General features: G+C 42.5%; 1 protein-coding gene across 1 annotated transcript in view; it reads right to left on the bottom strand.

Annotated features, from left to right (window-relative positions):
- Window positions 1–6,898: 6,898 nt before the first annotated feature.
- The window catches only part of LOC144693557 (uncharacterized), a 64,954-nt gene continuing 55,745 nt past the window's right edge, over window positions 6,899–16,107 (bottom strand). Inside the window, exons 7-10 of the mRNA XM_078563400.1 lie at window positions 15,130–15,848; window positions 10,379–10,649; window positions 7,448–7,595; window positions 6,899–7,317 (exon numbers count right to left, since the gene is read on the bottom strand). Of these exons, the coding sequence (XP_078419526.1) occupies window positions 7,126–7,317; window positions 7,448–7,595; window positions 10,379–10,649; window positions 15,130–15,848 (1,330 nt within the window). The 3' untranslated portion in view covers window positions 6,899–7,125. The remainder of the gene's footprint in view (window positions 7,318–7,447; window positions 7,596–10,378; window positions 10,650–15,129; window positions 15,849–16,107) is intronic.

The following is a 16,107-nucleotide window of genomic DNA, read 5'->3' as shown; positions in this document are numbered from 1 at the left end:
GTTGCATTTGGTTTTGATTGGCATTGATTCTCACTGAGGCAATGGATGCAGGCTCCAAGATCAATGCCCACGCCTGCAGAGGCAGCATAGGCCCTACAAGCCTCCATCTTCCTAGTGCATTGGTTATTGCATTCAAGGCACCATGCTTGCAATCAAGACAAAAGTGCAAGGACTGGATATCCACAGTTGTTGTAAAGGCCACTGGATGACAACCAACACAAGGCTGACTGTGGCTCCTAGGGCTTAGGTCTTTGGATGTGAATGAACACCCTCATGAATGTGCATTCACATCAGAGGGGACAGCTCAGCCACCTATCATCCTCCAGTATGATATCATCCTGGAAGGGGTTGCCTTGATATGCAATGTGCAGACAAAGAGAGAGTCAAGAGTTGGAGAATGCATAGCTGCCTTGTACATGGAGGACCACAAATCAATGGGCACTAACATTGATTGCTCAATTGTTTCAGTTCACAGAAACCAACATCTTGATAGCTTTGATGTGAATGAGGAAAGAAGGACCAAGAGCCAGCAGGGTCCCAGTAAGACCCAGATACTGACAAGGAGGGGCCAAATCCATGAAGATGTTTAGCGCAATCAAGGGTCTACAGAAGGCGCTGCTCATACATGGAGATGAGCAAAAGACAGTGTTGCAGATGCTTTTGCTTGTCTAGGGATGTGGTAGCTCATATTTGCCACATTGTCCATCAGAATTTCATGCTGCAAGGACTGGGAGGGCATCCAATGCTAGTTGCACTTAAGGTTACCACTGCATTCAGCTTTTTTGTCATCGGATCCTTCCCGGCCTCCACAAGGAACTTCTGCTGAATTTCATAATTGGCAGCACATGAATGCATAAGAAAGGTGACAATTCCCTTTTCAATAAAGCTCACCATTACGTGTAGTACCACATGAATGAAGCAAGCCAGGCTGCCAGAGCTGTGAGATTCACAGTGATCTAATGTTTCCCACAAGTGCAGGATGCCATCGACTGCTATGTGAGAGCTTCCTAGCAGCAGCCTGTAAGATTCATTTGTAGAAAAGGATTTCACTCTAAACGTTCAGCTAATCTGCAATCAAATAAAGCAGATCATGCACATTTGTGCTAGGTACCCAGGGAGTTCTCATGATGCTTACATCTTGAGTGACTTGCATGTTCCACAGATCTTTAAGGGCCCTCGGTGCATGGAGAGTTGGCTCCTCGGAGATCAGGGGTACCCATTAAAGATGTGGCTAATGATCCCCGTTCCTTGTTCACAGAGTGTATCTGAGGAGAAATATAATGCCGCACATTCAGCCACAAGGTCCTTAATAGAGCAGATTATTGGCCTCCTAAAGATGTGTTTCAGATGTTTGGACCAATCAGGCAGGGCTTTCAAGTACTCACCACAGAGGGTGCCCCGCATCATCGTTTGCTGGGCTCTGCACAACCTAGCACTGCAATGGGGGGATGTTTTGCCACAGGTAGACATGGAGGAGCTACATGTATCCTCAGATGAAGATGATGTTGAAGGTGATAAAGAAGCCGAGGATTCAGATGAGCCACATGATGATGTCATTGCTTGTGCACAATGTGGAAGATGTGCCCAAAACAACCTCATTGTTACAAGATCTCAGGAGGAATAGGATGAAGACAAGTTGATATGGGTGCAGTTCTCCACATGCTTCGATGCAGGGAAGACAATAAGACTTTCATTGTCACCCTCAACATCTCATGAAAGATCATCAATCTCAAATTGATAACAGAGGAAGCATAAGTCCCCTTTAACCCCAACAATGGGGCCATCCTTAGAAGGCACAATAGCCTAGGGAGCATGTGGCTGCTGTGTAATGGGATAAGCACTCCACTGGTGCACATCCTTAAGCAACTACACATAGTGCAGTCCTTTCAACCATGCATAAAGGTCAGTGGCTATGGCAGCCTTCAAGAGGCAGAACTGCTTTTGCACACATTGATGAGCACACGTAAGCACGACAGGAGATTAGCAAGGCGGCTCTAAGGGGAATAACATGGTCAGTGGTAATCACTTACCCGTCTGAAGATGGAGCTACATCTGGATAGGATGTCATCAGGCATCAGGACGCAGTGATCTGTCACATGACAGCATGGGTGCAAACCTGTGAGTTATGTGAGCATTGTACTCATTGTGGTTCAGCAGGACCATCATGTGATTATTGACAAGCACTCATTATCCTGCATTCGTCAGAAGCCTACCAAGTTTACGTCCTGCATTGCCTTGGCATCTGGGAGCAACCTGGCCCAATCAGTTTTGACATAGCAGTCAATGATAACTTAATCCCTTCATAGATACAGATGAGCACTCAGGAAATACGCTGGAGCATCGCTTTCATGCCATTACAGTGCTTGACCTCGCCAATTTCACAAAGGTCAATCCTTGCTATGAACTCTAAGACACTGATTGTACAGTCATGTAATGTAATAACATAGATTGGTGTTCGGTTACCTCACAGAGGGTATCCATCAAGCAACACTAGGGAGCCATTCAGAAGCAATGCACCATCCTCACAGATAATTGGTCAGCTTCATCAGGATGAACACATACCTCTGACATCACACACTCATGCCCGTCTAGCAGACTTTTCAAATGTCACCGAGTGGAACCAAATTCCATTGCTTCGTCGAGTGATGGGGAGAGTGGGAACTAATAAAGGAGTAATATTAAGCCCTAAAAGTGGAGACAAAGCTCCAGGGAGGCATGAAAGACTATAGTGCTCAACGAAGAATAATACTTTTACCAAAACATCACAGTCATAAAATAAATGCCATTGCAAAGTGCACTTGGGTGAAAAGGCTTCAACGTGGGTCGCGATAAATATTTGTAACATCCACAGAGAACGTACTTCAGTGCAGCAGCATCAGGATAATCACTAACCTTCCATGAACAATTCTCATAAGGTCGCCTACTGTGAGCCTCAGGCGCAAGGCTTACATGTACGTTGTCCAGCCATCATTTTCATATAGGAAGTGCCTTTGTTTATGTCGCTTTTGTGGAACTAAATATAATTGACTGAGATGAGATTGAGCGAGACCTCAATGTGAACTTGGTATCCTTGAACGAATGCGGGACATTACATCACGTTGATTAGCCTTTCAATACTTGGGATAACAGCAAAGTATGTTTACAAAAGTGGAAAGTACACACAGTGATTGAATACCTGTGCCACCATTGTGCATTCACAACTTTTTAATTTTCCTTACTCTACCGTTACAGCTAGTACAGCCCCGGCACCTGCAGCAGAGGTGGAGGCAACCTGCTGACTGCTATGCCCCGTTGTCTGAGATGACTTTGGCGGGCATCCTATGGAGGCCCGAGGCCTGGAGAGCCCTAGTCTGCTAAGGGTCTCTTGCTCTGGGGCAGACACAACTTTCTTGGCCTGACTTGCTGGAACTGATGGGGTCACAGGCAGAGGGAATTTGAAGCAGCAGGACATTCTTGGAGACTCCCAGGTGGATGCCCCCATGTGCCTGGCTCATGCTCCCCCTCCCTTTGGGTGCCCAAGGGCCCATACCAGACTCATTGAGGAGAAGGGGCACCTGGAGGGAGGTCGAGATGCCCCGTCCCTCTCTCACTTAACCGCTACTGGAATGCACCCATGGCTAGAACGATGGTTTGTGTAGGTACGAGCGCATATCCGGCAGAAATGGTCCATCCTGCTGGACCTGGGTCTCTAAGGCGGATGCCACCCTGCCTTTGATGCGCTTGCATGCCACAGTCATGACATCAGACAGAACATGAGCGGACTCCTCCATCTTTCATTCCAGCCTGTTGACAGCCTGACAACCCTGCCTGATGTTCCTCTGCCTGTCTTTCATCTCCAACATTTCTCTTAGGGCTGATTGCAGAGGCTCACCATTGGACTCTGGCTCAGCAGGGGCCTGGTCTCCAGCAGTCCTCTGAGTGCCTGAGATCCCGGCTATCACTGTCCCTGCCTGCTGTGGACCCATGTCTGTGAGCTGATCACCAGATTGTGAACCTGAGCACGCTCTAGAACTAGGTCCCACTGTGGTGTGTGTATCTGCGCTGGTGGAGGGTGCAGGTGAATGCAGTGATGGTTCTTCATCAGATGTTTGGTCTGCTTCCTCATCTGAGGTGGCCTGGGCGCTGGGGCTGAGTCATCTGGAGGACGTCCTCTGTTTTATCTTGCTGTTGGCTGGAATAGAGAAAATAGGTAATTAGTGATTGACTTGGCAGGCTCCTACACTATAGATCACACAGTCATTGTCTGCATGTGGCCGATGTATGCTGGATGGACACTCACTGGCTTGTTGGGGGAGGCTGATCTCACCTGAGGAACATAGGAACAGGAGAAGGCCATTCAGTCTGTCGAGCCTGCCCCACCATTCAATTGGATTATATTATATAATATTATATAGTATTATATTATATTATATTGTATTATATTACATTACATTATATTCAATACCATCCAATACACTATTTCCTGCCTTCCATACAGGAACGATCTCTAACCTCTCCAGCAACCTCTGCCATCTGCTCCCCTTTCTGGGAGACTGTTCTCAACTCCAGGGTCTCCGCTCCAGTCTTTGATCTCTCCCTTTTGTTGTGGGAAATCTTGTCCTGCATAAAGCCAGATGGATTGACTGTCAGCACTGCGGTTGAAAGAGCAGTGCAGGAGCATGCATGCCTGTTGTGTGTGCTGAGCCCTCACCAGTACCTGATGTAGACGCTGCTTGTGCAGGATCTTACATGAGATGGTGATCTTCAAGTGGCTGGCAGACATTCAATGCTGATGTCCCACCTGTTGGTAGTATGTGACATCCCTGTGGACTGTAATCCTAAGACTGCCTGATGCCCTTTAAAGAGTGTGAGTTTAGAGTGAGGAGATGGCTCACTTACCCTGGCAGAGCAGCTCTGATCATTCATTCCTTTCCTGCACTGCAGGGCGGTACTTTTTTCTGGCCCACGGGCACTGACTTCCCTGGCAACCTCCTCCCAGGCCAGCGTGGTTAGGTTGGCGGACCCCTTGCTCCCATCCCTCGGAAAGAGGGCCTGCTGCCTTTCCTGGACGGCCTGTGGGAGAATCCCCGGAGAGGCCTTGCTGTAGTGTGGAGCAGAGGGCTTATTTCATTTGGCCGCCATGCTAATTTACACCTTCAGCCCACGCCAGTCCTGCAGTGAGTGAAAGCATGTGAGGATGCTGTTAAAATATGGCACCAGGGCATCCGCCCACTGTTACCTCATGTGGTCGAATGAATCCCTGCCAGTCCCACCACAAGATTCGATGAGATCCTCCCTGATGCATAATCAGTGGAAGATCCAGCATGAAAATCCGGACAGCAGAAATCGCACTGACTCTCCCACCCGCCACTGCACTTAGTCTCCAGAAAGGGAATTTCCACACACTGAGACCGACTAGTTTGTGTTAAGTGGGCAGTATTGAGCAAGCCCTTCATATAGGACATGGGCAACCAGAACAGCAATTTGCCAAGAAATTTTACTTACCAGCGCAGCCTTTCAAACAAAGGAAAGCATGTTTGTGTCCTGACAGTGTAAGCTTTTGTAGAAGGAGTGAGAGAGCAGAAGGACATGAAAGGTGTGGAATGAATCACCTTGAAATACCTGGGGCTGGATTTTCACTCCCGGGGCAGATAGCGTGGTATGGGAAATTCCCTGCCTTAGATGAAAGTGTCCCTAGGTGAGGGGGTGGGGGGAAGGGGTGCTGCGCTGGTGGAGGTGGGGCAGGGGTTGGAATCGGCCCCACCACCCCTGGAGGCAGATCAGAGGTGGCCATAAGGTCTGCTGAGTACCAAGGCAGGCTGTTTAAAAGAAAAACAAAAATACCTGGAAAAACTCAGCAGGTCTGGCAGCATCTGCGGAGAGGAACACAGTTAATGTTTCGAGTCCGAATGACCCTTCAACAGAATTAAATAAAAATAGAAGAGAGGTGAAATATAAGCTGGTTTAAGGGGGGATGGGACAAGTAGAGCTGGATAGAGGGCCAGAGATAGATGGAGATAACCAAAAGATGTCACAGACAAAAGAACAAAGAGGTGTTGAAGGTGGTGATATTATCTAAGGAATGTGCTAATTAAGGGTAGAAAGCAGGACAAGCAAGGTACAGATAGCCCTAGTGGGGGTGGGGTGGGGTGAAGGAATCAAAAAAGGCTAAAAGGTAGAGATAAAATAATGGATGGAAATACATTTAAAAATAATGGAAGTAGGTGGGAAAAGAAAAAGAGCTGGCTGGAACCGGTTTGAAGTAGCTGAGTTTCTTGAAGAACAAAGGAATGAGATAAGACACAAGTCCTTATTTAGGGAAGGAGTAACGAGGTAATGCTACCTAAGTCCTTGGACAAAGCCAATGAGAAGATGCCACAGACAAGGTAAGCAGGCCTAAACCAAGGGGAGAGAGACAGCACAGTTTGGAGAGATAAGATTTCGGAATAAGAATGAAGAATTTCGGACGTGGAGCTAGCGAGAACTCCGGAGACCAACCATCACAGAAGCGGAAGAACCTACGTCAGCAACGTAGAGACGAAAGAGAGAGAGAGAACGGAACGCCTGGCCAGCACCAGCTCTCCTTTTTGGGTATTAGCTTTTATATTCTGTGACCACTCAGGGAGTGTCAGAGAAACCTAGTGGGTGTGCGGTTAGATCCTAGTTTTGGGTATAAAACTGTATAACCTGCTGTAAACTGCATGTCTATATTTAACCAGACGTATAAGCTATATGTAGATGATCTAACGACGTGAATAAAACGAATTTAGAGTTAAGAGAGAATTGACTCTTCTCCTCTTTGTACTACGCCAACAACCGTTACCGGTGACCTCCGGCAACAAGCCCATTCATCAAAAGTGCAGAACGACTAGTAATTTTAAAAATGTTTTTAAGATCCCGCATAAATGTGAAAGCAAAATTTGAGAAAAGGACCTCTTTATTTTAATGCTTTTAAATATTAAACATACTTATCTAAAGTTTCCACAGCTGAAAAATTGATAAGTACTTGACCATTCTGTTGTCTGTGCTGATATAGACCAATCACAGTATTTTCCAAAATGTTGCCAATCCTTTCAAAATTATTGTAATGCCTAATTTACAAAAAAAAAATTAAGTTTAAAAATAATACTTCCACCAGAACACTCTCTAAAGCTTGGTGGGATCTTTCACTCTTCCTATAAACAGTAAGGTTTTTGTTGTTTCCTCATATATCATAAAGATAAAAGGATGGTCCACTTTTACGATAGATGGAAGTGAATAAGGCATCGCTGAAGCACCAGTGACAGCTGCAGCTTCTGTTCCTCTCTCATCCACGTCGATCACTGCTTTGTGAATAACCTGGAAAATGAACAAAAAATGCAACTAGTCGTTTGCTGCTTACTCCTTCTTGAGCTGCACCAAAATAAGTACATCAATCACAAGAAAAACTAGCATGCATGCTCAGTGATCATTCTTGGAGTAAGTTTACCTTGGAAATCTTTAGCTGGTGAGATGAAGAGATTCCAGAAAAATTGGCAGCAGTTGTGAAGGGCATTATCATTCCCATCTGTCTCAGCTTCCTTTCCAAGTTATATGACTTGTCCAATTTAAATTTTGGAAAATGTAATTCTATTTTCCTAGGAAAAAAGAAAGTATGATGTACAAAGAATGGAAAGCCAAGGAAAAACGTAATTATAATTTTGTTACTTTTCAATTCTTTTGACATACAATACAACGTGCATAGGTATATTCTACAAGAAGCATGAGGGAAGAATAGATGATCGAGATATAGAGCAAGGCCTTTGCTTATGGAATCTTGTGTTGTATATAGCCCAAACTAGTGAGGTTAAATTATTTGCCAGTTTGTGACAATTATTTCATAGTAAACTTAAAAGAGTGATCTGCATTGTTACAATTTATATATTTAAAGCTTATATATTCAATGAGTAAAATGCACTTCTATTCCAACAACAGGAGGCCATTCAGCCTCGAGAGTCTGCTCTGCTATTCAATTAAATCATGGCATATCTGATCCTTAGCTCCATCAGCTACTTTTGCTCCATCCCATACACTGTCTTTTGCCCAGCTAATGTGAGAGATGCAAAGCTCAGCACTGAGCTATCACTGTACCATATAGTCACAAAGAAATGGGGTCTGAAAACAATCTGCTCAGTTACTGCAAACTCAGTGGTAGAGCATGTCTACTTTTTAAGAAGCATCTTTCCCTTAATTTATATATACTTATTTTATAGATTCTGGCAGTTGAATCGCAATATTAGAGGTTCTGCCACTAGCTAAACCAATTAAAACATGCCGCCTTTTTAATGGTAGGGATTTTGTTAAATAAAGTCATCATGGTTCTAGAGAAAAGAATTTCTGAAGCCAGGCATTTGCCGCACTATTTTCAGAATGTGAGGAGAATTCTGTGTAAACTCTTACTGAAGTGCTCAGTTAGTAAATGGAAAGTATTTCATTGTCATTATGTCTGCAGATTCAATTCAAGTCTTTAATGGCTCTCTCAAAATATGCTTTAAAATGAAACTATATTTAAAAATCAGTGAAGAAGCATATTGGTTAACAATCACTGCTATGCCGTTGAGCGGAAGGATGAAGATTTGTGCCTGACTCAACCATCTGTCAAGTTCCTGATCTCAGCCAAGCTGTTGGGGGCAAGAGCCAGGTGGAGCTGCTGCATTCTTATAGGGCAAAGGAAAAAAGATGATACAATCTGGATCTTTTCTAGCAACTGATCACAAACCAACATTGGCAAAGATATGTGAACATATTGTCTTCCAACTCCTCATCTAGGGAGTAGGGTTTGTCATGCAGGGAAACTAAAAAAGGTGAATTGCAATAAAATGGAATGACCCATTCTTGCCTGAAGTGATCGTTCATTTAACAACAATGGAACTATGAGGATTTTGCTGGTGAAGTTTATTTTTTACAATTGAATGCCTATATATGATTTTATTTTTAATGTTACTCAGTTACATTCATGTGATACATTGATCTGACCTGGATTTATTTATGTTCTAAACAATCATTAGAAATTAGATTTTTGAAAAAAATCTGATCACCCCATCTTAAGAAGGATTGATTGGACTTGGAGAGTGTAGATTTAGTAGAATAATACCAAGGGTTAAATTACAAAGAGAAATTGCACATTATGATTATACTCACTGAAATTTAGAAGATTAAGGGTGATTTGATTGAAGTTTTCAAGATTTTAAGGGCAGCCAAATAGGGTAGATCTATAGAAACTATTTCTGCTGATTGGGGATCTAGGACTAGGGGACATAATGTAAAAATTAGAGCCAGACTTCATCAGGGTAAGGTTAGAAAATGCTTCTACATGCAAAGGATGATGGAAGTTTGGAAATCTCTTCCGCAAATGGCTATTGATGCTGGGTCAATTGTTAATTTTAAATCTGAGATTGACTTTTAGGTACTAAATGCCCTACTCATGCTCCTAAGTTCCTAAAATGAGAAATAACATACCACATTAGCATATTCTCAATAAATTGCCAGTAGCCTAAACTAAGCTCGTTTTATGTAATGCTGGCTCATTAGTACCTCTGTTTATAAATGTCTTGATGAGATAGTTGTTTCCAATTTTGGATAATGTCATAGAGTTGTTATGATACCGGACCATAAACCCACAGATCATGAGTTCAAATCTTACTATGGCAAGTTTTGAAATTGAATGGAACAAATTCTGTTAATTTGTGGTCTTCCAACAGAAAAAAATGACTGTGAAAACTATTGGATTATTTTTAAAATGCAGGTGTTTCACTAAAGATCTCCTGGGAAAGAAACCTACCAATCCGGCCTGCTCAGGCCCTTTCACGTGACCCAGTAAGCTACTAATTTAACAAAATAATAACTATACGATTGTTTTTACAAATGTGCTCTTGCAAGCATTGCCACAACTCCAGAGCATATGGTAAGAAAAGGGTAATCTACTTCTGAAAATTAACCTACCCACTTTCCTTTATAATAAATAAACTACGTGCATAATTTCTCATACAAAAACACACAATTAGGGTTTTAGATAAGTCAGTAATTTATCATTGTTACACCCTAAAGATTATGATAACGCACTTACATAAAACAAGTACATATCATTTTAATTAAAGCTACATTTAATTTAAATGATGAAATTAAGTTACAGGTAATGATAGTAAAGCTTAGGCTTCTGGGCCTATAAAACTGCCTTACCCTTTCATCTGACTCCACATTTATCAAAGAAACTTAAAGGAAAATCAAATTACAATAATGAAGAATGGGTTCTAATTGAGGACAGCAGTTTATTGAAAAAGGTAAATGAACCCTTCCCTCAATCCATCTGCTTTTTCTCGATTATAAACTACAGGATTTTCACATGCCCATTACTGTTTAGTTGTAAAACTGGAAGTTGTACTTAGGTTTCAATGCTTTGATCCACTTGGCAATTAATTTTTCTGTCAGCTCATCTTCCAGTTGTAGATACTGTCCATCCTTCGACAGCAACACCAACATGCTTGCACTTCCTCGGTATGGAATCTTCAGGATTATACAAGAATGGGTCAGGTCATGTGTTAAGAAAAATGTGTCCTCTTTGAACATCATTGGAATTTTGATTCTGGTATATGCATTTACATAGAATGTCCCATCCGTAGTAGCGTTTGGATCAAAGGGAGCCATCCATTTCCCTGAAGAAAAATAGGCAATCATTGCTGATCTATAGTTACTCATTATTTGATTTCTCATATTGCAGACAAACATATGTATCTTTGGTTGTGTGACCACTGTTGGATGGAGTATTATGAACGTGAAGTAGCAAAGGCTTCCATTTTTGTGGTTGTCTTTCCATAACAGTTAATTCTTTTCTCCCCCTCACCCTCTCCCCTCTCTCCCAAACCTACTGTAAGAAACAGTATCAAGCTGAGAAAAAAAGGCTTGCACAAATACAGGGAAAAGGAGAAATCCCAAGATGCAATAAGGGAATATGCACAAAACTAAGAAAACAAAGCTAAAAGTAAAAGTGGTAAGGCGGAACATGAGTCCATTAAAGACAGGTTCAGGTGATACTATACTGGCTACTAAGGACATGGCATACCTATTCAGTGAATGCTAGAAACTGGAGGAACAAAGGGATTTGGATGGCCAGGTACAGAATCACAGAATCACACAGTGCAGAAGAGGCCCTTCGGCCCATCGAGTCTGCACCGACACATGAGAAACACCTGACCTACCTATCTAATCCCATTTACAAGCGCTTGGCCCATAGCCTTGAATGTTATGATGTGCCAAGTGCTCATCCAGGTACTTTTTAAAGGATATGAGGCAACCTCCCAGGCAGTGCATTCCAGACCGTCACCACCCTCTGGGTAAAAAAGTTTTTCCTCATATCCCCCCTAAACCTCTTACCCCTCACTTTGAACTTATGTCCCCTTGTGACTGACCCTTCAACTAAAGGGAACAGCTGCTCCCTATCCACCCTGTCCATCCCCCTCATAATCTTGTACACCTTGATCAGGTCGCCCCTCAGTCTTCTCTGCTCCAACGAAAACAACCCAAGTCTATCCAACCTCTCTTCATAACTTAAATGTTTCATCCCAGGCAACATCCTGGTGAATCTCCTCTGCACCCCCTCCAGTACAATCACATCCTTCCTATAATGTGGCGACCAGAACTGCACCCAGACCTCCAGCTGTGGCCTCACCAAGGTTCTATACAACTCCAACATGACCTCACTACTTTTGTAATCTACGCCTCAATTGATAAAGGCAAGTGTCCCATGTGCCTTTTTCACCACCCCATTAACATGCCCCTCCACCTTCAGAGATCTATGGACACACACGCCAAGGTCCCTTTGTTCCTCAGAACGTCCTAGTGTCATGCCATTCATTGAATATTCCCTTGTCAAATTACTCCTTCCAAAATGTATCACCTCACACTTTTCAGGGTTAAATTCCATCTGCCGCTTATCTGCCCATCTGACCATCCCGTCTATATCTTCTTGTAGCCCAAGACGCTCAACCTCACTATTAACCACCCGGCCAATCTTTGTGTCATCCGCAAACTTACTAATCCTACCCCCCAAATAGTCATCTATGTCGTTTATATAAAAGACAAATAATAGGGGACTGAGTACAGATCCTTGTGGTACGCCACTAGACACTGGCTTCCAGTCACTAAAGCATCCTTCTGTCATCACCCTCTGTCTCCTACAACTAAGCCAATTTTGAATCCACCTTATCAAATTACCCTATAGCCCATGTGCATTTGCCTTCTTTATAAGTCTCCCATGTGGGACCTTGTCAAAGGCTTTGCTGAAATCCATATAGACTACATCAACTGCACTACCCTCATCTAAACACCTGGTCACCTCCTCAAAAATTCAATCAAATTTGTTAGGCATGACCTCCCATTGACAAAGCCACGCTGACTATCCCTGATCAAACCTTGCCTCTCCAAGTGGAGATAGATTCTCTCCTTCAGAATTTTCTCCAATAGTTCCCCAACCACTGACGTGACACTCACTGGCCTGTAGTTCCCTGGCTTAACTCTACAACCCTCCTTAAATAGCGGAACCACATTAGCTGTTTTCCAGTCCTCTGGCACCTCCCCCGTGGCCAGAGAGGAATTAAAAATTTGGGTCAGAGCCACTGCGGTCTCCTCCCTTGCCTCCCTCAGCAGTTTGGGACACAAATCATCCGGACCTGGAGATTTGTCCACTTTTAAGCCTGCCAACACCTCCAATACCTTGTCACTCCCAATTTCAATTTGGTCAAGAACCTGGCAGTCTCTCTCCCCGAGTTCGATACCTTCATCCTCATTCTCTTGGGTGAAGACAGATGTGAAGTATTCATTCAACACTCTAGCGATGTCCTCTGGCTCCACCCATAGATTGCCCCCTTGGTCCCTTATGGGCCCTACTCTTTCCCTAGTTATCCTTTTCCCATTGATATACTTATAGAATATCTTGGGATTTTCATACTTTTACCAGTTAGAGCTTTCTCATATCCCCTCTTTGCTCTCCTAATTGCTTTCTTAAGCTCCACCCTGCACTTTCTGTACTCCACTAATGCCTTCGCTGATTTACTTCCCTTGTACCTGCTAAAAGCCTCTCTTTTCCTTCTCATCGTATCCTGAATATCTCTGGTCATCCATGGTTCTCTGGGCTTGTTACTCCTTCCTATCACCCTAGAGGGAACGTGTTGAGCCTGTACCCTCCCCATTTCCTTTTTGAACACCCCCCACTGTTCCTCTGTAGATTTCCCCACAAGTAGCTGTTCCAAGTCTACCTTGGCCAGATCCTGCCTTATTTTACTAAAATCCACTCTCCCCCAATACAAAACATTTTTTTGCAACTTGTCTATTTCTTTGTCCATAACAAACTTAAACTGTACCATGTTTTGGTCGCTATCACTATAATGCTCGCCCACCACCACCTCAGCCACCTGTCCGGCTTCATTCCCCAGAATTAGGTCCAGCAGTGCGCCGTCCCTTGTTGGACCCTCTACATATTGACCTAAAAAGTTCTATACACATTTCAAGAAATACACTCCATCCAAGCCCTTAACACTATGTCTATCCCAAATAATGTTGGGAAAGTTGAAATCACCTTATATAATTATACTATTGTTATTGTTTTTACACATCTCCGCAAATTGTGCACATATTTGCTCCTCAATTTCCTGCTGACTATCTGGGGGTCTATAATAAACACCTAACAATGTGGCTGTCCCTTTTTTATTCCTAAGCTCTACCCACAAAGCTTCATTTGATGCCCCCTCCAAGATATCATCTCTCCTTCCTGCAGTAACTGACCCCTTAACTAATAATGCAATGTCTCCTCCTCTTTTACCCCTCCCCTGTCTCGCCTGAAGATTCTATATCCCGGAATGTTGAGCTGTCAATCCTGCCCCTCCCTCAACCACACCTCAATGATGGCTACTATATCACAATTCCACGTGATCAATCCTTACCCTTAACTCATCCGTTTTACCTGTAATACTCCTGGCATTAAAGTAGAGGCCATCCAGCCTAGCCTTACTCCCTTGAAACTTAATGCAGCTGTACTCCCTCTGACTTGATTGTTTTACTGTATTATGATGAGTCCCTATTCTGCTAACATTCTGTGTCCCCTCCCCCTGCCGTATTAGTTTAAACTCCTCCCAACAGCACAAGCAAACCCGTCCGCAAGGATGTTACTCCCGCTCTGGTTCAGATCCAATCACTAAAAGCTAGTGTACAGGTACAAAAGTAATCAAAAAGATAATGGAATGTTGGCTTTCATTTCAAAGAGATTGGAATACAAAACAAATAGCTATGCTTCAGTTGTTCAGGAATTTGGTCTGTTCACATCTGGAGCATTGTGTTCAGTTTTGGGCAACATACCACAGTAAGAATATAATAATTTTAAAGAGGAATACTGTGCAGATTTATCAAAATGATGCCGAGGCTTAATGGTCAAATTGTGAGCATAATTTGCATAAAAATGATTATATTCCTTTGAGGTTAGAAGGCTTAGGGGTGATATAATTGAGGCATTTATATTGATGAAAGGATTTGATAGAGCAGCCACAGTGCAGCTATTTCATCTGGTGAGGGAATCCAGAACAAAGGGGTACAATCATAACATTAAGAGACAGGCTATTCAGGTGTTAAACTTTTTTCACACAAAGGATAGTGGAATCCTGGAATGGCTCTGGATGCTGTGTCAATTGAAATTTTCAAGACTTAAGATTGATCAATTTTTAGATAAGGTTAACAGGGGATATGAATCAAAGATAGGTGAATGGAGTTGAGGTACAGATCAGCTATGATCTTACTGCTTGAAAGATTTAACTGTTATGTTTGATTAGGGGAGGTACACATTTATACTATATGCTCTAACTCTAATTTGGCTAAGGAAGTGCCTCTAGTTTCAACTGATTCTCATAAAGCTAATCCACAGTTCTTAAAACAGAGCACTCAGTCTTACTTTCTTCTGATAACCTACAAGCTTAGTGTCATCTAGCTGCCACCACTTAATTTATTTAATCTTCTATTCATTCCAGCCTTTGTGATGTCTTCACTTTGTGGCTTTGACCTAGGCTTCTCAATTCACAAAAAAAAAATGGCACAGTTGCTATTTTATATTAATATTTTGAGTGAATTTCATATACTCAATCAAAATCTTACCTTTGAATAAGATGTAATTAGTAAACACAAGTTTGATTTTGCTATCCACGGCATCAAGCAACTTGTTGATTTTTCCATTTGTTCTGTTGCTGATATATTGATTAATAATATCTTTGGTATTGGCTGTTTCTTGAAAATTTACAGGAATAATATTCGCCATATAAAAATGAGAAAGATCATCAATGAATGTTGGTTTCAAATCAATGTCATCCTGTACAAACAAGGAACTTCCCTGTGAGATAAGAAGCTCTTTGTTTCTGCTAATGTTGCACTGAAGCCATTGAAACAATGTGTGCAATAGGTACTGGTTGTCAGCATTGACCAAATCTTTTATGTTGAGGCCTTGGAGTATGTCATCACCTGTAGCTTGATTGGCACCAAGGGATATCATGGTTAAGGTTGTGAAGACTGTAATAGGTGAAAGGAACACATTATCTTCATATAGGTTTGCTATTTTCCTGTAGAGGTTAAAACCAAACTCACTATTCTTTTCTGTCAATGCATAAATTGTTTGCATATCAGGGACTGATTCTGGTGGTTCCAATGGTGCAAGCATAATTTCAACATCATGTTGCGAATCTGAACTGAAATTCTGAGGTTGCTGCAGCTTGCTGCTTTGCTGAGTTCCAGATTGCTCTCGGTGCTGCTGTGCTATTGTGGTGAGCATGAATTCACCACATACCAGAAGGATAAGAACTTCCACTTTCATTTTTTCGTGTCTTGATGATCACAGAGTTACCTGCAAGTGACATGCTAGACTGTAGATGAATATTAACATAATACTTGACCTAACAGTAACATAGTCATGCATATTGTAGCAAGTTGTATTCAACAAATGTAGTGCAGTGTTTCATAGAAATATTTTCTCCATGTCTATTTTCCAGGGAAAAGAAAAAAATATGTAAAAGAACAAATTGCATACCACCTTAGGTGAGACTGAAAGCTCGGTCCAAAATATGGGTTTTGAGAACATTTTTA

This window comes from Cetorhinus maximus, chromosome 18 (assembly GCF_964194155.1).
Source record: "Cetorhinus maximus chromosome 18, sCetMax3.hap1.1, whole genome shotgun sequence".
Taxonomy (NCBI): domain Eukaryota; kingdom Metazoa; phylum Chordata; class Chondrichthyes; order Lamniformes; family Cetorhinidae; genus Cetorhinus; species Cetorhinus maximus.
This window is presented reverse-complemented; position numbering and strand designations above follow the sequence as displayed.